This window comes from Mobula birostris, chromosome 2, assembly GCF_030028105.1.
Source record: "Mobula birostris isolate sMobBir1 chromosome 2, sMobBir1.hap1, whole genome shotgun sequence".
Taxonomy (NCBI): domain Eukaryota; kingdom Metazoa; phylum Chordata; class Chondrichthyes; order Myliobatiformes; family Myliobatidae; genus Mobula; species Mobula birostris.
In genome coordinates this window covers 84,692,270-84,714,980 of record NC_092371.1, presented here as the reverse complement: position 1 = coordinate 84,714,980, position 22,711 = coordinate 84,692,270, and the positions used below count along the sequence as shown (strand labels likewise).

The 22,711-nt window shown below is 44.7% G+C and overlaps 1 protein-coding gene across 5 annotated transcripts in view; it reads left to right on the top strand.

Annotated features, from left to right (window-relative positions):
- LOC140188204 (syntaphilin-like) overlaps positions 1–21,990 on the top strand; it is a 53,726-nt gene extending 31,736 nt beyond the window's left edge. For 4 of the 5 annotated variants that reach the window (XM_072244266.1, XM_072244248.1, XM_072244256.1 and 1 more), the window contains 4 exons: positions 6,246–6,316; positions 11,271–11,468; positions 14,222–14,371; positions 16,512–21,990. In XM_072244266.1, coding sequence (XP_072100367.1) covers positions 6,276–6,316; positions 11,271–11,468; positions 14,222–14,371; positions 16,512–17,475 — 1,353 coding nt within the window. In that variant the 5' untranslated portion in view covers positions 6,246–6,275 and the 3' untranslated portion in view covers positions 17,476–21,990. The remainder of the gene's footprint in view (positions 1–6,245; positions 6,317–11,270; positions 11,469–14,221; positions 14,372–16,511) is intronic. The other variant, XM_072244282.1, reaches the window with a different exon arrangement.
- The last annotated feature ends 721 nt before the right edge of the window (positions 21,991–22,711 follow it).

Below are 22,711 nucleotides of genomic sequence, written 5' to 3'. Positions count from 1 at the left end.
GCTCCTATATCTTATGGTCTTATGAACCATCAGATTCCACAGATGCTGCCTGTCTTGCTGAGATCCCCAGCAACAATTTGTGTGCATGTGAATAGATACCTGGTCACTGATAGAACACTTTTTGCAGGATCTTTCTACAGGACTACCCCCCCCCCCCGCCCACCATTACGACATTGAACTTAATCAGCGGCAGGAATTGAACCCATGTCACTGGCTCTGTAGTAGTATTACACTAATCACTATGTTATCGTTCTGCCTTCATTTGTTCTTTCAGGCAGAGCACTACAGCACAGAAGCAGATTGTTTGGCCCATCTAGTCTGTGCCAAACTGTTAATTTGCCTAGTCCTATCGACGTACACCTGGAACCTTGCCCTCCATACCTCTCCCATCCATGTGCCTATCCAAAGTTCTCTTAAATGTTGAAATCGAACCCACATCCACCACTTACGCTGGCAGATCATTCAACACTCCCACCACCCTCTGAGTGAAGAGGTTCCCCATCAGGGTCTCCTTAAACATTTCATCTTTCACCCTTAACCAATGACATCTAATTCTAGTCCTGCCCAACCTCAGTGGAAAAAGCCAGCTTGCATTTACACTATCTATTCCCCTCATAATGTTGTATACCTCTATCAAATCTCCCCTCAACCTTCTACTTTCTAGGTTCCAACCTATTCAGCCTTTCCCCATAACTCAAGTCCTAGCAACATCCTTGTGTGATGCTCTGGTTCGGTTGGCTGAGTAAGTCTGGGGAAGACACCCTCCAGCCCCACCAAACATGGGAGATTGAAGTGCAAGCCCCTCAAATCCCCGTTTGTGTGGATGCTGTGTGATTTGTTACTCTGTTACAAATCAGTACCGCGAAATAACAGACAGCACACTGCATACAATTAAATGCTTTAGCTTTGTAATTCTTAATTTGACTAAAGGGTTAGTAAAGAAAAATCAAACAATGAAAAGGGCCCATTTTAAATGAAACAGTCTAATGTGCACAAGTTGGAGCTCACAGTTTCCTCTTCGCCGATCCTCCTTCAATCTCCCCGGGCTTCATCGAATCCTGGCTCCACTCCAGGTTGACTCCTCCGACCTCTCCTGTCTTCTCCACCATCAAAAGCCCCAAGCCCAACCTTAGTGTCCCTCACCAGAGAAACTTCCCCTGAACCATAGAAAAAGCATAACAGAGAAAAAATATGAACCATGTGAACCAGGGCGTTACGCTTGTAAATTTTCTCAGAACTTTTTCAATCTTATTGACATCTATCCTGTAGGTAGGTGATGCTGTCAGTGGGGCCACCATTGATTGCCCGTTCATGGGGTGTGTGCTACAGTGGTGTAGCAGTTAGTGCAGTGTTGTTACTGCTCAGGGCAGAGTTCAGAGTTCATTTCCAAAGCCATCTGTACAACCTCTCTGTGATTACATGGGTTTCCTCCAGGTTCTCTGGTTTCCTCCCACTTCCCAAAGACGTACCGGTCAGCAGGTTAATTGGGTCATTGTAAATTGTCCTGTGACTGGGCTAGGGTTAAGACAGTGGGCTGCTGGGTGGTGCCAGAAAGGCCTGTTCCATGCTGTGTCTCTAAATAAATGCCCCATGGACAGTAATCGGTTTATTATTATCACACGTGTACTGAGATACTGTGAAAATCTTTGCTTGCATGCCATCGAGACAGATCATTTCAAACATAGGTATATTGTGATTGTACAAAAGTAAAAATAAGAACGGAATGCAAAGTATGGTGTTACTGTTACAGAGGAAGTGCAGTGCAGGTAGGCGAGTAAGGTGCAAGGGCCACCATGAGGTAGACTGAGAGATCAAGAGTTCTGTATCATACAAGATACGTGTTCAAGAGTTGGATAACAGTGGGGTAGAAGCTGTCCTTGAGCCTGGTGGTACGTGCTTTCAGGCTTTTGTATCTTCTGCTTGATGGCGGGGGGTGGGGTGGTGGGGGGTCGGGGGAGAAGAGAGAATGACCAGGATGGGTGGGGTCTTTGACTGAGTTGGCTGCTTTCCTGAAGAATTGAGAAGTGTAGACAGGTAGAGGGGATGGGATACTGGCCTTGTGATAGGCAGAGCCATTGCCATACTAAACTGTGTGACCTTTGATCGATAATTTCTATGGTACTTTCCATGGTGATTTCAGGCTTACCGTCCTGTATTGCTTGCCTTCATTCTTCAGTAGGCTGTAAGACATAGGAGCAGAATTAGGTTATTTGGCCCATCAAGTCTGCTCTACCATTCAATCATGGCCGATTTATTTTCCATCTCAACCCCATTCTGCTTCCCTGTCCCCGTAACCTTTGATACCCTGACTAATCAAGAACCTATCAACCTCTACTTTAAATATATCCAATAACTTGACCTTTACAGCTGTCTGTGGCAATGAATTCCACAGATTCATCAAGCTGCATGAAGAAATCCTTCCTCATCTCTGTTCTAAGGGATCCTCCTTGAATTCTGAGGCTGCAGATGGCCTTTCATCCCTGATGTTACCTCGTCAGGGTCCCCTGTCCTGGGCCAGTCTTTCATGTTGTACTCTGGTGTAGCCCATCTTCTTGGTGTATCCTTCCTCCCTCAGGGATGAGGTCTTTGGAGCTTCTGTTGGTGTTACCGTAGCACAGGGCTTTTGCTGGATGGGGTTGCTGGCCCCATGCTCAACCTTCCTCATTCGCAGTGGGGCTTGGGACGAATGGTCCATGGTGGAGTTGACGGGACTCAATGTAAGGTGGACAGAAGTGAAGATTCTGAATTGATTTTACTGAATAGCACCATGTTTGCTATTCTGGAGAAATGTAGTTATGAAGCTAACAGTTTAACCCAACATGACCAAAAGGAGGTAGAAATGATTTATCAGTGAAAGAATTCTATGCTGCTATTCGAGTGACTTGTCTTGAATGATTGAGCATTACCGTTACGCTGGAAACAACAAGATACTATGTTAGCGGTTTAGTATCTATCATCTGCCAATCACACTGACAGGCGAAGACGCTTGGAATTCTTAAGGAGGAGTGTGTTCTGTTCCAGAATCAGGTTTAATATCACTGTCACATGTTGCGAAATTTGTTTTTGATTGGTATTGCACTTAAACTATACTTGGCGGGGGCAGTGGAGGCATGCTAGTGTAGCAGTTAGTATAACGCTATGACACTGCCAGCGGCCCGACTCTGTAAGGAGTTTATTATACATTCTCCCCGTGACCAAGTGGGTTTCCTCCGGGTGCTCCGGTTTCCTCCCACATTCTAAAGATGCATAGGTTAGTAGGTTGATTGGTCGCATAGGTGTAATTGGATAGCATGGGTCCGTTGGGCCAAAAGGCCTGTTACCGTGCTGTGTCTCTAAGTATATAAAATGTAGTGATTGCATTCAATTCAGTTCAGAACAGCACAGCATCCAAGTTTTGTCAATACGGGCGTAATAGTTCAAGTTTGTTTGTCATGAATACAGCCAAACGAAACAGTGTTAAACAGGAGAAAGTTTGCAGATGTTGGAAATCCAAAGCAACACACACAAAATGCTGGAGGAACACGGTAGGCCAGGCATCATCTATGGAAATGAACAAACAGTTGACATTTCAGGCCGAGAACCGGAACAGTATTAATGTCTTAAACACAGTGATATATTCCAAGGTACCTGAACCGAAAGTGGACAATAAATCGGGACCTGCTGAACTATTGAAACTACACGCAAAGTTCTGGAGGAACTCAACAGGTTATGCAACATCTAGGGAATGGAACAAAGAGTCAAATGTTTCAGTCAAGACCCTTCAACAGAATTCCTGAAGCCAATGTACAATATGTAAACCTAATTCATGATTAATATAATTCCTTCCTCCTTCACCGCCCATAGCCCTCCATTTTCTTTCATCCATGATCCTATCTAAATGATCCTAATGTATCTGCCTCCCCCACCATCCCTGAAGGGATCCTGCTGAAGGCACTAGGCCTGAAACATCGACTCTGGATTTCCACCATCTGCAGAATCTCTTGTGCAATAAGACAAGAGAAACTGTGTAATCTAATTATTGTTTCCATCTCCCCTTTGTTATGTAGATGAGGGAACATCAAGTGCATGCCCAGGTACTCTTTTAATGTATTGAGGGTTTTGGCTTCTAATTACGGCAGTCAGCTGCAGATGCTCCCATTGCAATCCTCAAAAACTTTTGTTAATCACATTCGATCTCTGCCCCAATTATTATCCTCTCTGCTAGGGGTACTGGGTCCTCCTATTCATCTTGTTTTGGCCTCTCAGTTTTAGAACATAGAACAGTACAGCACAGTACAGGTCTTTCGGCCCAAATGTTGTGCCAACTTGATAAACTATTCTAGGGTTAATCTAACCTTTCCCTCCTACAGAGCCCCCAGTTTGCTACCATTCAATAGCCTATCTTTGATAAAAGTCCCCAATGTATTTGCTTATTCCATCATCCCTGGCAGGGCGTTCCACGCACCCATCATTCTCTGTGTTAAAAAAGTTCTTGCCTCTGACATCTCCCCTGAGCTTTCTTCCACTCTGATATGAGCCATTGCTGCTGTGCGAAAATGACTCTGGCTGCCCACTCTACTGTATCTATGTACTCCAATATCAAGTCACACCTCATCCTCCTTCACTCGGAAGAGAAAAGCCCTTGCTTGCTCAACCTATTTTCATAAAACATGCTCTCCAATCCAGGTAGTGTACTGGTAAATATCCCCTCTATCATCTATGAAGTTTCCACATCCTTCCTATAATGAAGCAACCAGAATTAAACATAATATTCTGTGTGGTCTAACCAGAGATTTATAGAGCTGCAACATTGAACTCTTGAACTCAATCCCCTGACTAATGAAGGGTTTTCTACATCTTGATTAAACATCCCACTGATTGAAACAAAACAGTCCAAACAGTCCCAGGCAATGTAGTCTTTGCATTCGGTTGAAACTCACAGTCCTGTCAAATCTTTATAAATCTTTTCAACATCTTTTCTCCCGGATATAGCTGTACAAAGCTTCGATCCAAAGGTTTCAGCAGCATTTAAAGGAAGACTCTCTTAAATATCCCTAATCTATCTGTTCTGGTTTCGCCTACACTGAAGGTAAAAAACCAGCATAGTCATAGAGCACTGATGATGATGGCTGGTTCTTTGCTTGCGAAGATCAGGAGGGAAGAAGAGTCCTCAGGAGCGACAGCACGATCGTTGGTGACTGTAGAGGCACCCCTTCTCATTGCTGTATGACTTTTTTCTTCCCACCTGCACTGCATAGGTTTATAGTGAGGATCGGTGTGCGCTGACCAATTCCACTCTTTAGCCCGGGGTGGGGGGGGGGGGTGGCATTTCACAGCGGCACAGCGAGCTGCGGCAATTGCACCGACCACAAGGCTGTAGGCTGAGTATCAGAGTTTTCCTTCTCTTAGACAGACTGCCTGGCAAGGCTAAGGGTCCCATCTAGCCAAGTTTGGAATTGGAGTTGTCCTTCTCATAGGCTGGCTGCCAACCAAGGCTGATGAGCCCAGCCTGCCCACCCAGTTATACACACTCGGTCACGCCATGACATAGCAAACTCAGTAAGAACAGGCATGCCACCTGAAGGCATTGCTGTGGCAGTAGTGTAGGAGAGACCATATGCGAGTGACCTCCTGCATGGCGACCCTAACAGTGCTCTTGCAGCAGTCACTACATCTGGAAAGAAGAAGCTATGGAAGATGGTTCACCTTCCATAGGTGTGTGGGACTTCCAGCCCAGGACTCACCCATCCCCCATGGAGCACTACAGCACAGAAACAGGCGCTTTGGTCCACCTATTCTGTGCTGAATTGTTATTCTGCCTAGTTCCAGCCTCCTGCACCTGGACCATAACCCTCCACACCCCTGTGTAATTGTCCAAACTTCTGCTAAGTGTTGCAGTCGAACGTGCATCCATCACTCCTACTGGCAGCTCGTTCCACATTCTCACCTCTCTCTGAGTAAGGAAAGTTCCCTTAAATATATCACCTTTCACCCCTAACCAATGACCTCTAGTTCTAATTTCACCCGACATGAAGCTGTAATGGTTCTTGGAGCAGCTAATGTACTGTTGCCTGGAACTTTGTGAGAAGATCAGGCACTGTGAAGGTGACATATCAGCTGTCCGTTGAGGAGGAAAAGAGAGGGGGCTATTAGATGCAAGAGATCAGGTGATGCTGAGAGATGTCCAGGGCTGGTAACCCTAGGGGGGGGGGCCACTGGCTGTGGCTCAAGGGAGGACTTTCACTGTGGATCTCTTGCTTTTCCAGGTTGCCTGGTGGTTCCCGACAGTGACCCCCATGTCAGGATCAGGAAGCAGAAGACCTTCAGCACCACGGAGGTAGGCAAGACCACAACTGGTACTGATTGCAATGGTCTCAGTAAAGTGGACAATCCACAGTTGACTGATGGAGATCGTGAAGGAGGTTCAGATGGATCTTGGGGTCCACGTCTGTAGACCCCTCAAAGTTGCCGAGCAAGTTGATAGAGTGGTCAAGAAGGCGTCTGTTGTGCTGGCCTTCATTAGTTGGGGGATTGAGTTCAAAAACCACGAGGTAATGTTGCACCTCTATAAAGCTCTGGTTAGACCATAAGACATAAGAGCAGAATTAGATAATTTGGCCCATGGAGTCTGCTCTGCCATTCAATCATGGCTGATTTTTTTTCCCCCTCCCCAGCCCCATTCCCCAGCCTTCTCCCCATAACCTTTGATGCTGTGTCCAATCAAGAACCTATCAAGCTCTGCTTTAAATACACCCAATGACCTGGCCTCCATAGCTGCCTGTGGTAACAAATGCCACTAATTCACCACCCTCTGGCTAAAGAAATTTCTCCACACATCTGCCTGAAGTGGATGCCCCTCTATCCTGAGGATGTGCACTCTTGTCCTAGACTCTCCCACCATGGCAAATATCCTTTCCTCATCTACTATGTCTAGGCCTTTCCACATTCAAAAGGTTTCAATGAGATCCCCCCTCATCCTTCTTCCATCGAGTACAGACCTGGAGCCATCAAACATTTCTCGTATGATAACCCTTTCATTCCTGGAATCATCCTTGTGATCCTCCTCTGACCCCTTTTCAATGCCAGCAGATCTTTTCTTAGATAAGGAACCCAAAACTGTTCACAATACTCATGGTGAGGCTCACCAGTGCCTTGAAAGGCCTTAGCATCACATCCCTGCTCTTGTATTCCAGACCTCTTGAAATGAATGCTAACATGGCATTTGCCTTCCTCACCACCGAATCTACCTGCAAGTTAACTTTCAGGGTGTCCTGCACAAGGACTCCCAAGTCCCCCTGCATCTCAGGTTCCTGGGTTTTCACCCTGTTTAGAAAATAGTCCACACATTTATTTTTACTACCAAAGTGCATGACCATGCATTTTCCAACATTGTATTTCATTTGCCACATTTTGCCCATTCTGCTAATCTGTCGAAGTCCTTCTGCAGCCTACCTGTTTCCTCAACACTACCTGCCCCTCCACTAATCTTCATATCATCTGCAAACTTGGCAACAAAGCCATCTATTCCATCAGCTAAATCATTTATATACAGCATAAAAAGAGGTGGTCCCATCACCAACCCCCGCAGAACACCACTAGTCACTGGCAGCCAACCAGACAAGGATCCTTTTATTCCCACTCGCTGCCTCCTACCAATCAGCCAATGGTCTAACCATGCCGGTAACTTTCCTGTAATACCATGGGCTATAACTTGGTAGCAGCCTCATGTGTGGCACCTTGTCAAAGGCCTTCTGAAAGTCCAAATATACAACATCCACTGCATCCCCTTTATCTATCCTACTTGTAATCTCCTCAAAGAATTCCAACAGGTTTGTCAGGCAAGATTTTCTCTTAAGGAAACCATGTTGACTTTGTCCTGTCTTATCCTGTGTCATCAAGTAGTCCATAACCTCATCCTTAGCAATTGATTCCAACACCTTTCCAACCACTGAGGTCAGGCTAACTAATTTCCTTTCTGGTGCCTCTCTCTTAAAGAGTGGAGTGACATTTGAAATTTTCCAGTCCTCTGGTATCATGCCAGAGTCCACTGATTTTTGAAAGATCATTAATAATGCCTCCACAATCTCTACTGTTACCTCTTTCAGAACCCTAGTGTGTAGTTCATCTGGTTCAAGTGACTTATGTACCTTTAGGTCTCAGCTTTTTGAGCACCTTCTCCCTTGTAATAATAACTGCACTTACTTCTTTTCCCTCACACCCTTCAACATCTGGCACACTGCTAGTGTCTTCCACAGACTGATGCAAAATACTTGTTTAGTTCATCTGCCATCTCCTTTTTCCCTGTTATTATTACTTCGGCCTCATTTTCTACCAGTCCTATATCCACCCTCATCTCCCTTTTATTTTTTACGTACTTGAAAAAGCTTTTACTATCCATTTTGATATTGTTTGCTAGTTTGTTTTTAATCTTTTCCCTCCTATTGATTCTTTTAGTTGCTCTCTGTAGACCTTTAAAAGCTTCTCAATCCACTATCTTTCTGCTAATTTTTGCTTTGTTGTATGCCCTCTCTTTTGCTTTTACATTAGCTTTGACTTCCCTTGTCAGCTACGATTGTACTATTTTGCCATTTGAGTATTTCTTCATTTTTGGAATACATCTATCCTGCACCTTCCTCATTTTTCCTAGAACTTCACAAAATTGCTGCTCTGTTGTCATCCCTGCCAGCATTTCCTTCCAATGTACTTTGGCCAACTCGTCTTTCATACCACTGTAATCACCTTTACTCCACTGAAATACTGCTACGTCAGACTTTACTTTCTCTCTATCAAATTTCAAGTTGAACTCAATCATATTGTGATCACTGCCTCCTATGGGTTCTTTTACCTTAAGCTCTCTAATCACCTCTTTTACAATAAGTAACACCCAAATCAGTATCAGAATCAGAATCAGGTTTATTATCACTGGCATGTGACGTGAAATTTGTTAACTTAGCAGCAGTAGCTCAATGCAATACATAACCTAGCAGAGAGAGAAAAAAAATAATAAATAAAATAAAACATAATAATAAATAAACAAGTAAATCAATTATGTAAATTGAATAGATTTTTTTAAATGTGCTAAAACAGAAATGTTGTATATTAAAAAAAGTGAGGTAGTGTCCAAAGTTTCAATGTCCATTTAGGAATCGGATGGCAGAGGGGAAGAAGTTGTTCCTGAATCGCTGAGTGTGTGCCTTCAGGCTTCTGTATCTCTTACCTGATTGGAACAGTGAGAAAAGGCATTCCTAGTAGGCTCAATGACAAACTGCTTAAAAAGCCATCTCGTAGGCATTTAACAAACTCACTTTCTTGAAATCAATTACCAACCTGATTTTCCCAATCGACTTGCATGTTGAAATCTTCCATGACAATCATATCATTAGACCACACTTAGAATATTGTGTTCAGTTCTGGTCACCTCATTGTCTGACCCATAGGCCTTCATCAGTCAGGTCACCAACTGTATGTTTTGTAGTTGTAAAAAAATGTTGGTGAGGCTATACTTGGAGTATTGTGTACAGTCTGGGTTACCCTGTTACAAGAAAGAGATAATTAAGCTGAAAAGAGTGCAAAGATTTGTGAGAATTTTGCCAGAACTCAAAGGCCTGAAAGAGGTTGGGCAAGCTAGGACCTTATTCCTTGAAGTGTAGGAGATGAGTTGTGACCTTGCAGAGGACTGTATAATGTGGGTGGGAAGGTGGAAAGGATATTGTTTTGCTGCTGTTGTTTTGTTGCTTGTTGTGTCCTGTGTTGTTCTGCTGAACACTGTGGACGCGCTCTGTTGGTGCCAGAATGGGTGGCGACACTTGTGGGTTGTTCCAGCACATCTTTACATTGTTAATGCAAACGATGCATTTCACTGTATGTTTTGATGTGTTCATGATAAAGAAAGAATTAAATCTACAAATGAATTACTCATAGATAAACGAAGTTAAGTGCATTAGTTAAATACTATAGGGTACAATACAAATTGTTTAGCGACACTCCAAATGTGATGAGGTAGGGCGTTCCGAAACCTAGTGGTCTGAGGGAAGAAGCTGTTTCCTATCTTGAACCCTCTTATCTTTATGCACCATGGTCTCTTGCTTGATGGTAGAAAGTCAAAGAGGACTCTGGATGGTTGGGTGGGATCCTTGATAATACTAAGGGCCCTGCATATGCGTTGCTCCCAATAACTGTCCCCGATAGATGGTAGGGAGATCCCTATAATCCTCTCTGCTTTTCTGACAGTCCTCTGTAGGGAGTATTAGTCCAATGCTCGGCTGCTGTCATACTCCCATACCAGATGGAGATGTGGCTTGTTGGGACGATCTCAATGGCTGCGTTCCATGTCTCTGCCTCAAGGGTTTGTCAGTGGTTTCCTGTTACCATACTAACACAATGCACATCAATATTTACTAGTTATTTAGCCCAAACTGTTCTTTCCCCTACAACAGAGAGGTTTAGAGAGATATGGGCCCAACGTGGGCACCTTGTTGCATGGACGGGTTGTGCTGAAGGGCTCCCTAACTCTGAATCATTTTGTGTTATTTTTGTGTAATTTGCAAGTTTGGGGTGTAGCAGTTAGCAGTTAGTGTCGCACTTCTACAGCGTAATTTCTCTCCACGACCGTGTGAGTTTCCTCTGGGTGCTATGGTTTCCTCCCACATTCCAAGGGTGTACAGGTTGATGAGTTCATTGGCCACATGGGTGTAATTGGGCGGCGTGGGCTGCTTGGGCTAGAAGGGTCTGTTACCGTGCTGTAGCTCTAAACAAAATAAAGTTGGTGAGTTTTGGTTCAGCTTATTTAATTTTTTATTTAGAGATAGAGAGTGGAGTAGGCCACCCCCAGCAACCCCTAGCCTAATCATGGGACAATTTACAATGAGTAATTATCCTACCAACCGGTACATCTTTGGACTGTGGGAGGAAACCAGAGCAGCTGGAGCAAGCCCACGCATTCCACAGGGAGGAGGCACAGGCTCCTGACAACTCCGAACTCTGACGTGTCAAGCTGCAATAGCGTTGCACTCAGTATTTTGTGGTATTTTTGTGTAAGCTGCAAGTTTGAGGTGAAACAGTAATGAACAGTTAACCTAACAGTATGACAGCATCAGTGACCTGGGTTCATTTCCACCACCGTCCCCACATCCGCTTGGGTTTCCTCCCGCAGTCCAATGATGTCCAGGTTAAGAGGTTAATTGGTCACATGGGTGTGATTGGCAGTGCAGGCTCATTGGCCCAGAAGGACCTGTTGCCATGCTGTATCTCTAAATCTAAATCTTCTGATGGTCCTCTCTCCCTACATCCAGTCGGGGTCTCCACGGAAGAAGAGGCTTCTCCTCCCTGTTTAAGGCAGCGTTGGCCCCGGCGTCGGCGCCGCATGAGACACAACCCCTGCTCCGGCCCTCCAGACGCAGCTCCCCGCGAGACACCTGCACCGCATCTTCCCTCAGCAGCAGCAGCAACTCCAGTTCCTACAAGGGCAGTGACAGCAGCCCCACACCCAGGTAAGTGGGAGGGGCACCGCTCAACCCCCCTCCCCCCACAGGGCAGTTCACCTGCCACCCATGCAGCTGCTTTCTGCAGGTATGCGTCAGAGCAGATGCAACAAATGTATTGCATTGGCTGCAGCTGGTGTAACAGATAGGCAGCAGCCATACCTCCTGGGCACTTCTGTAGCTTCTCAATTCAGAATCAAGTCAAATTCCACTGAGGGATTCTGATCAGAGACTGTAAGAGATTAGCTTTATTTGTCACATGTACATTGAAACATACAGTGAAATGCACCGTTTGCTTCTGTGTCCAACAGAGTCTGATGATCTTGCTCGAGGCAGACCACAAGTTTCGCTATGATTTTGGCACCAACATAGCAAGCCCACAACTCACTAACCCTAACCCGTACATCTTTAGAACTTGGGAGGAAACCAGAGCACCCAAAGGAACCCTACATAATCACAGGGAGAACACACAAACTTGCTTACAGAGGATGCCAGAATTGAACTCTGAACTCTGACATCCTGAGCTGTAAAAGCATTGTGCTAACCACTACATTACCGTGGTGGCCCAATCTTGCTGCATCTTCGAACTTACAATTCGAAATCCTTGATCTGTAGCTCCACCTACGTCAAACTGAATAAGCGAGTGGGTGACCTCAAGGGCATCGAGGTGGCACCTCCCCCCCCTCCACCACTGTTCCCTACGGTCCCTTTGGGATGGACCGTACATTAGAAGGTCTCAGCTTCTCAGCCTGGCCTGGGCCATCACTGGGCACAAGCGAGCTGCCTGCGGGCCCAGGCCCCCAGCTGGTCACCCTTCAGGACCAGGGCATCCACACTGACCATATCACCCAACAACCCAACCTGAAGGTCATTCCTAGGAAAGTGCTGAGGTCTGGAGCCTGTGGCCTTACCTCGGAGGGGGAAGCCCTGAGAACCTGGGCCAACCAGATGACCCTGGATAAGAGGCTGATCGATAGGTGGTTATAAGGGTTAGTGAGTTTTATTGGCTGCTGGAACTTAGGAGGGGTGATTGATAAGTTTGTGGCCTAAGGTAGAAGGACTCAATTTTAGAAAACCTAGCACATTTATTTTTTGACATAGTCCCCTCCTACATTTACACACTTAGTTCAGCGGTCGTGGAGCATACGGATCTTGGACTCCAGTAAGTGTCCACAACAGATGTGTTTGATAAGTTCATGGCCTAAGGTAGAAGGAGCTGAGTTATACAGCTCTCTTAACATGCACGTGCAGTTCAACTCTTTGAGTGATTATGCAGAAAGTTTGAAGTTAATGACTCATCTCCTTCTACCTTAGGCCATGAACTTATCACTCACCCCTGATGAGTTATTAACTTCAAACTTTCTGCATACTCACTCAAAGAGTTGAACTGCATGTGCATGTAATGAGAGCTGTATAACTCATCTCCTTCTACCTTAGGGCACAAACTTATCAATCACCCATCTGTGGGCACTTTCTGGAGGTCCAAGATCCATATGCTCCACGACCGCTGGACCAAGTGTGTAAATGTAGGAGGGGACTACATTGAAAAATAAATGTGCTAGGTTTTCTAAAATTGACTCCTTCTACCTTGGGCCACAAACTTATCAATCACCCCTTGTATTTCTCATGTGTAGCTGAGTGAAAGAATCTGGGGCGAGTTCTTGGAAACTTTCATTCATTCATTCATTTATTTACTTGGGATACAGTGCAACAATCTCCTGATTTAACCCGAGCCTAATCATGGGACAATTTACAATTACCAGTTAACCTACTAACCATTACGTCTTTTTGGATGGGAGGAAATTGGCTCACCCAGAAAAAACCCACACATTCCACAGGGAGGACGTACAATCTTCTTACAGATGATGCCGGGGGTGAGCTTCGAACTCTGACACCCCAAGATGTAATAGCATCATTATGCTACTGTGGCGCCCTAATATGGGAAGTAAATGCTACAGGAAAGAATGATTGTGGGAAAGGATTGCTCTATGAGTCAGTATTGACTCAATGGGCCAAAAGACTTCCTCCTGTTACCATAAAGAAAGTACGCAGTCTGCAGAAATGAAGGCAAAGTACTGCAGGAACTCAGCAGGTCAGGCAACAGCTATGGAGGGGAATAAACAATCAACATTTCAGGCTGAAATCCTTTATCAGCAACACACAATCTATTGCAGGAACTCAGTAGGTCAGGCAGCAGCTATGGAGGGGAATAAGCAGTCGACATTTTGGGCCAAGACCTTTCATCAGGACGAAAAAGAAAGGGAGAACAAGTATGAAGAAGGAGGAATCTTATAGGAGAGGACAGTAGACCATGGAAGAAAGGGAAGGAGGAAAGGGCAGGTAAGGAGAAGAGAAGGGGTGAGAGGAAAACCAGAATGGGGAATAATAAAAGAGAGAAGGGGTGAAGAAGAAATTACCTTTCTCCTCTCCTATCAGATTCCTTCTTCTTCAGCCCTTTACCTCTTCCACTTATCACCTCCCAGCTTCCTACTTCATTCTCCCTGCTGCCCCCACCCACTTTTCCCCTCACCTATTCTCACCTGTCACCTTCCAGCTTCTTCCACCTTTTCCAGTCCTGCTGAAGGGTCTCGGCTTGAATGGTCAGCTGTTTATTCCTGTCCATAGCTGATCCTGCTGAGTTCCTCCAGCATTTTGTGTGTGTAGTGTAGTTCTGGATTTCCTGTATCTGCAGAATCTCTTTTTTAAAACCTCACAGCCTGCTTCCTGATCTCACAGTTTTTCTCCTGAACTCCCCCTGGCAGACGATCCAGTAAGTATTCATCCTGCAGTGAGAATCACGGCATCAAACCCCCGAGCCCGGAGCAGTACCTGACGCCACTACAGCAAAAGGAGGTCTGCATCCGACACCTGAAGGCGAAGCTGAAGGAGACAGAGGAGAGGCTGGATGAGAGGTACTGTTCGGAGGGCCGCGGCAGGGTCACATCCTCGGATACATGGCTAATGGCAGGATCCTTAGCATTGTAGAGGAACAGAGGGATCTTGGGGTCCACATCCAAAGTTGCCGAGCAAATTGGTAGGGTTGTTTAGAAGCCGTATAGTACTGTGCAAAAGTCTTAGGCACATATATATAGCTAGCGTGCCCAAGATTTTTGCGTAGTACTGTATTTGTCAACATGGAGCGAAGAGTGAGTTTGTAGATCTGGTTTTGCAAAGGATGTTGAGAATGGTAAGGGTGGCGTGTGGGTCAGGTGGCAGAGAAAGAATGCTAGGGGTGTGAGTGGCGTGGGTGCAGGTACACCCAACCCTGATACGCCAGGAAAGGTCATTAGATTCCAAACAATTGGTTTATTGAGCATTAAAGAATGTCTCTCTGGTGCTTCCCACTCCCTCCCCTCTCACTGTTCCCTTCCCACTCTTAGTCCACAATAGTAACTCCATATCAGAATCAGGTTTATCATCACTCATATACGTCATGAACTTTGCTTTTTTTTTGTGGCAGCAGTACAGTGAAATTCATAAAAATACTACAATGCAGTACTGTGCAAAAGTCTTAGGCACTCTAGCTATAAATACATATGTGCCTAAAACTTTTGCACAGTACTGTATATTATGTTGGCCTTCATTAGTTAGGGAATTGAGTTCAAGAAGTGCGAGAGAAATGTTACATCTCTATAAAACTCTGATTAGACCACACTTGGAGCATTATGTTTCATTCTGGTCACCTCATTGTAGGAAGGATGTAGAAGCTTTACGGAAGGTGCAGAGGAAAATTATCAGGGTGCTGCCCGGATTGAAGAGCATGTCTTATGTGGATAGGTTGAGAGAGTTAGGGCTTTTCTCTTTGGAGTGGAGGAGGATGAGAAATACTTCAATGAAGTTCATAAGAGCCTTTTTCCCGGGGTATCCTTGGCCGAAGATATATCCTTTAAGGTGATTGGAAGAAAGTGTAGAGGAGATGTCAAGGGTAGATTTTCTACACGGAGAGTCATAAGTGCTTAGAAGCGTGAGCAAGAAGTATGGAAGCCTTAGGTCCCTCACCATGGGGTTCAGGAACGGTTATTACCCCTTAATCATCTGGCTGCTGAACCAGTGTGGATAACTTCACTCACCTCAATGTGAATACTCACTGCTACCTCCAGGCAGGAGGTATAGCAGCCTTAGGGCCCAAACCACCAAGTTCAGGAACAGTTATTACCTTCAATCACCAGGCTCCTGAACTACAGGGGGTAACTTTACTCACCACAACTCTGAACTGATTCTATGACCTACAGACTCACTTTCAAGGACCTTACAGCTCATGTTCTCAGGATTATTTATTTGCACATTTTTTCTTCTTTTATACATTGATTAGTTTGTTAACATATGATGTTTAGCAAATTATGTTGTATTTAAAGAAAAATACAAATATTTATATAGAAAATGGAAAGCTATGTAGGAGGGAAGTGTAAGATTGATCTTGGAGAAAGTTAAAACTTCTCTAACCTCAACTCTGAATTGATTCCACCACCTATGGACTAAATGCCAAGGACTGTACAACTCATGTTCTCAGTATTATTTATCTACTTATTGATTTTTTCTGTATGTGCGGTTTGTCTTCTTTTGCACATTGGTTATTTGTTAGTGTTCCTGTGTAATTTTTCATTGATTCTATTGTATTTCTTTGTTCTATTGTGAATGCTTCCAGGAAGTTGAATCTCATTGAGATTTACAGGAAGATGTTTCCTGCTTGGCATTGCGGCCTGCCACACCTCCAACAGTGCCCTTAGGTCAGCTGCAGGGTCATCAGCCAGGGACCACCACTCATGGTAGTACTGGTACTTTGATAAGGAATTTACTTTGAACTTTGAAAAGGTTTGCACAGCCTTGTGGGCCAAAGGGCCTGTACTGTGTTCTATGTTCTATTTCTTTATTTCTATGTGAATGCCTGCAAAAAGTGAATCTCATGGTACTTTGATAATTAATTTTCTTTGAACGTTGAAAACTTTGAAATAAATTTATTATCAAAGTACATATATGTCAGTGAGTGTCAGGCTGGAGGGATGCGTACAGTCGGTGATGGGCGACTGATGGGGTGTCCTGTGGGCTTGACAGGGGCATCGAGGTGGAGGACCTGAAGATGCAGTTGTCACGGATGCAGGAGGACTGGATCGAGGAAGAATGCCACCGTGTGGAGGCCCAGCTGTCACTGAAGGAGGCCAGGAAGGAGATCAAACAGCTGAAGCAGGTGATCGAGACGGTGAAGAACAACTTAGTGGAGAAAGACAAGGGTATCCAGAAGTATTTCATTGACATCAACATTCAGAACAAGAAACTGGAGACCTTGCTGCAGAGTATGGAGTTAGCCCAGGATGGGGCCTCTCAGTCCACCTCTGGCTCTCCGGCCAAATCCCTGACCCGAAGCTCGACCTACACCAAGCTGAGCGAGCGGGTGGGTGAGCTCCAGGGCATTGAGGGTTTCCCGGCCCCTCACCATAGCTCCTTGGCCTCTGGGATGGACCGCACCCTGGAGGGTCTCAGCTTTTCAGTCCGGCCTGGGGTATTGATGGGCCAGGAGCCCGAGGAAGCTGCCTGCAGGCCTGGCCCCCAGCAGGTCATCCTTCGGGACCAGAGTGTCCAGACTGACCATGCCGCCCGCCAACCCGACCTGGAGGTCATCGCCGAGAAGGTGCTGAAGTCCAGTGCCTGCAGCCCACGTAGCCTCACCTCGGAAGGAGAGGCGTCAGAGATCCTCCCTGACCAGCAGACGCTGGACACGAGGCTGGTTGATAGGCAGTCGGCCACAGGGGGGCTGATGGAAATCTCGGGCCAAGCAGTGCCGGTGGAACCTGATGGCTGGCTGACCCACTGGAGCCACCACTACATTGTGGACCTGCTGGCGGTGACTATTCCAGCCGTCCCCACCCTTGCCTGGATCGTCAGCACACAGCAGGGCAGTTCTCAGCCCCTCTACAACATCGGCATGCTGCTGCGTTGCTGTTGTGTCATTGCTCTCCATTCCTTGCGCCGACTGAATAACAGTCCGCCTTCCTCTCACTGTCCCCGTTTCCCATCCTAGCTCCTATCTCACCTCTTTCCCAGCTTCGCCCTGTTGTCCACCAGTCACTGACCCATCATAGATCCCACCCTTCATTTTATAGAGATACAGCATGGTTACAGCTGGCCAGTTTCACCTTGTGATGAAATAACCTACTCACCTGCACGTCTTTGGACTGTAGGAGGAAACTGGAGCACCTGGACAAAACCATGTGGTCATGGGGAAAATGTACAAACTTCTTACAGACAGTGGCAGGAATCAAACCCAGGTTGCTACCATGCCCCCACTATAGACCTCCGCCGGGTCCCTCTCACTTTCCCTTCTCTAGTAGCCCCTCCCCATTCCTTACCCTAACTTGTCCCACTGGTTTTCCTCTCCCAGTCCCCAGTCTCCATCCCTGACCTCCAGCCTATTCTATCCTAGCCCTCCCCCCAGTTCCAGTTAGTCATGATCAAATGGCAAGACAGAATTGATGGGCTGAATGGACCATCAGCTCCAATGTCTTATGGGATCTCTAGCATTGCCTATCCAAGCTCAGCAGCTCTTCTTGATGCCCCACCATCATCCAAAACCTCTTGACACTCTTTCCAGCACACACCAACATTATCTCCCCACCCTCCCGTACTGTCCGTACCCCTCACCCTAATCCTCATTCACCTTCTCCATTATTTCAGAAACAATTTCACACCATTCCCATGCACTGATCAGACTCCTTGTATAAACATTAACAATTCATTAATACACCCAAATATATAGAAATATACATAAATATATATATATATAATAGAGACAAATAACTAATCTAAATGAGTGTCTAAAGGACATCACAAAGCTCCTGTGACCATTTCCATCAGAGTTCATTGTTGTTATTATTAGTCAAAGACAATTCATCAAAGCATTTTCAATATGCTTCTGTCAATAACACATATACAAACTGGCACCTTCACTCCATTAATGCACTGGATCAGTTGCTGGCAGTTGTTCCCTGTCAGCTGGTGCCAATCTTCAATGATCACTTTTAACCATGATTGATACCTGATTGTAGTTTTAGACAATCTCTCCCCATCCTTTTTGTGGTGACAACCATATTTATATATTTATTGATTGTTTGCACATTTTTAACAACTTTACCTTTGTGACGCATTTGCACTTTGCTGTGTTGCTTCTGGGAGGTGGAAGAGCAGGGTTTTTGTACTCCCAGCTGCCAGATCAGACTTCCTGTGAATCATCGCTGTGGTAAACCTGCCAATCTATTCAAGAAAGGAGATGGAATTCCTCCCACAATATATCTCAGTCCAAAGCAATCACTGGGCTCCTTCCTTGGCTCTGGCATAAAGCCAGTGGTAGACTAGTGGCTTCTTTTCACGGGAATGGTTTGAGGCTTGACAAAGATTCGGATGAGGATTAATTTTTCACATGCACAGGTTTCTTACCCACTGTTAAATCAGAATGTTGGATTACATTCACTGGGCTTGTTCTCTTGGGACATGAGAGATTACAGATGCTGCAATAAGGAGCAGGACACAAAATGCCAGTGTTTGTGGACAGAAATGGATAGCTGATGTTTCGGGTCAACTGTCCAATTCCCTTTGTAGATGCTGCCCAACCTACGGAGTTTCTCCAGCATTCTGTGCAATGTTTAGTATTCCTGGGAATATGCAAAAAGTATTTTAAACTATAATAAAATCACATAGTTCTACAGCACAGAACCAGACCCTTTGGCCCATCTAGTCCATGACAAAAAACTGTTATTCTGTCTAGTCCCTTCAATGCCCACCTGGACCATAGCTCTCCCTACTCCTCTCGTCCATATACATCCAGACTTCTCTTAAAAGCTGCAATCAAACCTTCTTCCACCACTTCTGTTGGCAACTGGTTCCACACTCTCACCACTCTCTGTGTGAAGAAGTTCCCTCTTAGGCTCCCCTTAAATATTTCACCTTGCACCTTTAACTGATGACTTTTAGTTCTAGTCTCACCCAACTTCAATACAAAAAGCCTGCCTATCTATACCCCTCATAATTTCATATAGCTTGATCAACTCTCCCCTCAATCTTCTACATTCCAGGGAATAAAGTCCGAACCCATTCAACCTCTCCCTATAGCTGATGACTTAAGCTCTGGCAACATCCTTGTAAATTTTCCCCGCTCTCTTTCAACCTTATTTACATCTTTCCTGTAGGTAGGTGACCAAAACTGCACACAATACTCCAAATTAGGCCTCACCAATGTCTTAAACAACTTCAAAGTAATATCCTAACTCCTGTACTGAATACTCTGATTTGTGAAGGCAAATGTACCAAAATCTACCAACCCTTGCTAACAGGTCAAAAGTGGTCAGGGAGCAACAAGTCATGTGATCATTCAGCTTTGACACCCTTGCCCAAGTCAATTAATTTACCCTCGGTGATAATCCATTCCTTGTTTGGGAGATTCAATGCAGGGGTAGAAATCATTTAACACCCGTGGAAATGGAATTGAGATGGATTCTTCAGGTAATCTTGGAAAGAATGGATTATCAGACTTTTTAATGGAAGCCTTAAATAGTTGGGGTGGTGGGGTGGAGATACGTCTCTACCAAAGGAGGTGTAAGGCATTCTTTCCCTCTGCTAGCCTACCTTTGGGCAAGGTGTAGCACCTGCTTTGCACCCCGCCCCCACCCCTGATGAGGGTCACGTGAAGACACAGGAGCCGGTGGCAGATGATCATTTGAGCAGCTGGTATATATCAGAAGTCTTGGTTATGTGACACTGGCCATAAATCTGCTCCTATACCTTATGGTCTTAAGTCCTGTTAGTTCAGGGGTAGAATTTTCCAACGTTCTGTCCTGATGAAGGGTCTCAGCCCAAAATATTGGCTCTTTATTCCCCTCCATAGATGCTGCCTGACCTGCTGAGTTCCTCCAGCATTTTGCGTGTGTTGCTCTGGATTTCCAGCATCTCCGGAATGTCTTGTGTTTAGAATTTTCTAATATGTTGTTTATAAATGTTCAGAGAGAAATCAACATATCACTGTTTAAAATTGCATTTCCACTATTACAGCATTATATTTCTAATTCTTTCGTGGGACGTCGGAGGGATAGCATTTTTGTACCGTCTCCCTGATGTCCCTGACAGAGCATCACATCGACCCATTGGCACTGGTTGTGGTGACGGTGCCATGTGATGGAATATTGAAACATTCACCACAATAGAACATTGACACCTGGTCAGATCAGGGTGGCAAGTAGTTTCGAGGGGAGGATGTGTCCTTAGAAGTTTAATGTGTTCCTCATTTCCTCAACCCTGGTGGACATACTCAAGTGCTGAGATCTTCCTTTGTTAACTTGATGCCTGGTCTGGGAGTCTAGAGAACAGGTCAGAAGAGTGATCATAACATTTGATAATGTCTTTGTTTTGTGTTTGGTTGAGTCTTGTTTATTACGTACGTGCGTGTGTGTGTTTATGTGGCAGTGTTCCCTCTATTTTTTTTCAGCTGCACGGACTAACCATTGCTCTGAGCAGGAAATTTTTACGCGGCCTGAAATCTGCACGGCAGTTCAAAGACTTTTTTTTAATATGCATACTATGAATATTTAGAATGAAAATTGAAAAATCACGTACTTTTGATTTTATTTATTAATTGAAGAGTATAATGAAATACAGTACTACTATCCTCTTCTGTCAGATTCCTTCTTCTCCAGCCCTTCACCTTTCCTACCCACCTGGCTTTAGCTATCACCTTTCAGCTAGCCTCCTTCCCCTGCCTCCATCTTTTTCATTCTAGCATCTTTCTCCTTCCTTCTTATTCCTAGAGAAGGGTCTTGGCCCGAAACATTGACTATCTATCGTTTCAATAGATATTGCCTGACCTGCTGAGTTCCTCCAGTATTTTGTGTGTTACTTTGGATTTCCAGCACCTGCAGACTTTCTCGTGTTTATAAAGAAAATCTTACATGTTTCATAAACTTTTAAACTTAGATGGCGTCGGTGTTCAGCAGGTGGTGGTTTATTAACAATGAGATACTAACTTCCATTCTGTGTTTATTGTTACAATTTGTAACAGTGCTGTAACTTGAAACACGATGTAAAAACGTTGAAGCTCTAAGATGTTTCAAAGTAAATGTGGTATGTTTATTATTTAGAAAATTTATGGACTATATTGATTAACACATAATTACAGGATATTTCACAATTATATCAACATAGATTTCAAAATTATATAAACATAACTTCAAATTTAGATTAACATTATTCAAAAGAAAATTCCAGCTGCATGGCAACAAAGGTTATGTGCGTGGGAGGATTTCAGATACTGCACAGCTGCACACCCACGCAGCTTAGAGGGAACAGTAGTGTGTGTGTCGGTGTGTGTTTCTATGTGTATGCACACAAGAAACTGGGTGCCAGCTGTTGTTGAAGGTTACTGTGAAGCAGTCTAACACTGAACCCAGTGATGTCTGACAGATAACTGAGGTGCTTCTTCGCTGTTACTGTTTATCATTTGTACCACTGACTCTGTAGCATTCAGAGTATCCTGTACCTGAAATAAACACCTGAAACCTCTAGGCTCCTTGTCTAAGTGGTGCAGAGACAAAAACATCAAGGTATGTGAAATATTGCCAGGAAACACGAAGTGTGCGGTGAACCTTCCCTTGGGAGAGGAGCTGTTAACCCAATGATGTTCAAGAAGTTAATCCTTTTTATTCTGGCTTTAGAAGATGTAAATGTTTGCGAGCATGCCCCACAGCTTCAAGGAGAGCTTCTATCTTGCTGTTATAGAATGCAGGACATTCTTCAGTTGCTGAAAATCAAGAACAACGCATACAAAATGTTGGAAAACTTCAGAAGGTCAGACAACATCAGTCCTGATGAAGAATCTCAGCCCAAAATGTTGATTGTCATTCCCTTTCATAGAAGCTGCCTGATCTGTTGAGTTCCGCCAGCAACGTTTTTGTGTGTTGCTTAAGATTTCCATGCATCTTTAGAATCTCTTGTGTTTATGATCTGCTGTTCCAATGCAAAGTGTTCAAGGTACTGTTTGCTTACTTTGGAGAAGTTTAAATTTTCCTTCCTCTCCTATACCTTATTATTCTGGCTTCTTCCCACTTCCTTTCCAGTCTTGATGAAGGATCTTGGTGCAAAATGTCAGTTGATTTTTTTTCCCTTCCGTAGATGCTGCCTGTCCTACTGAGTTCCTCCAGCATGTTGCATGTTTTGCTCAAGATTTCTAGCATCTACAGGATCTCGTGTGTAGATGTCAAACCTTGCTATGGTTC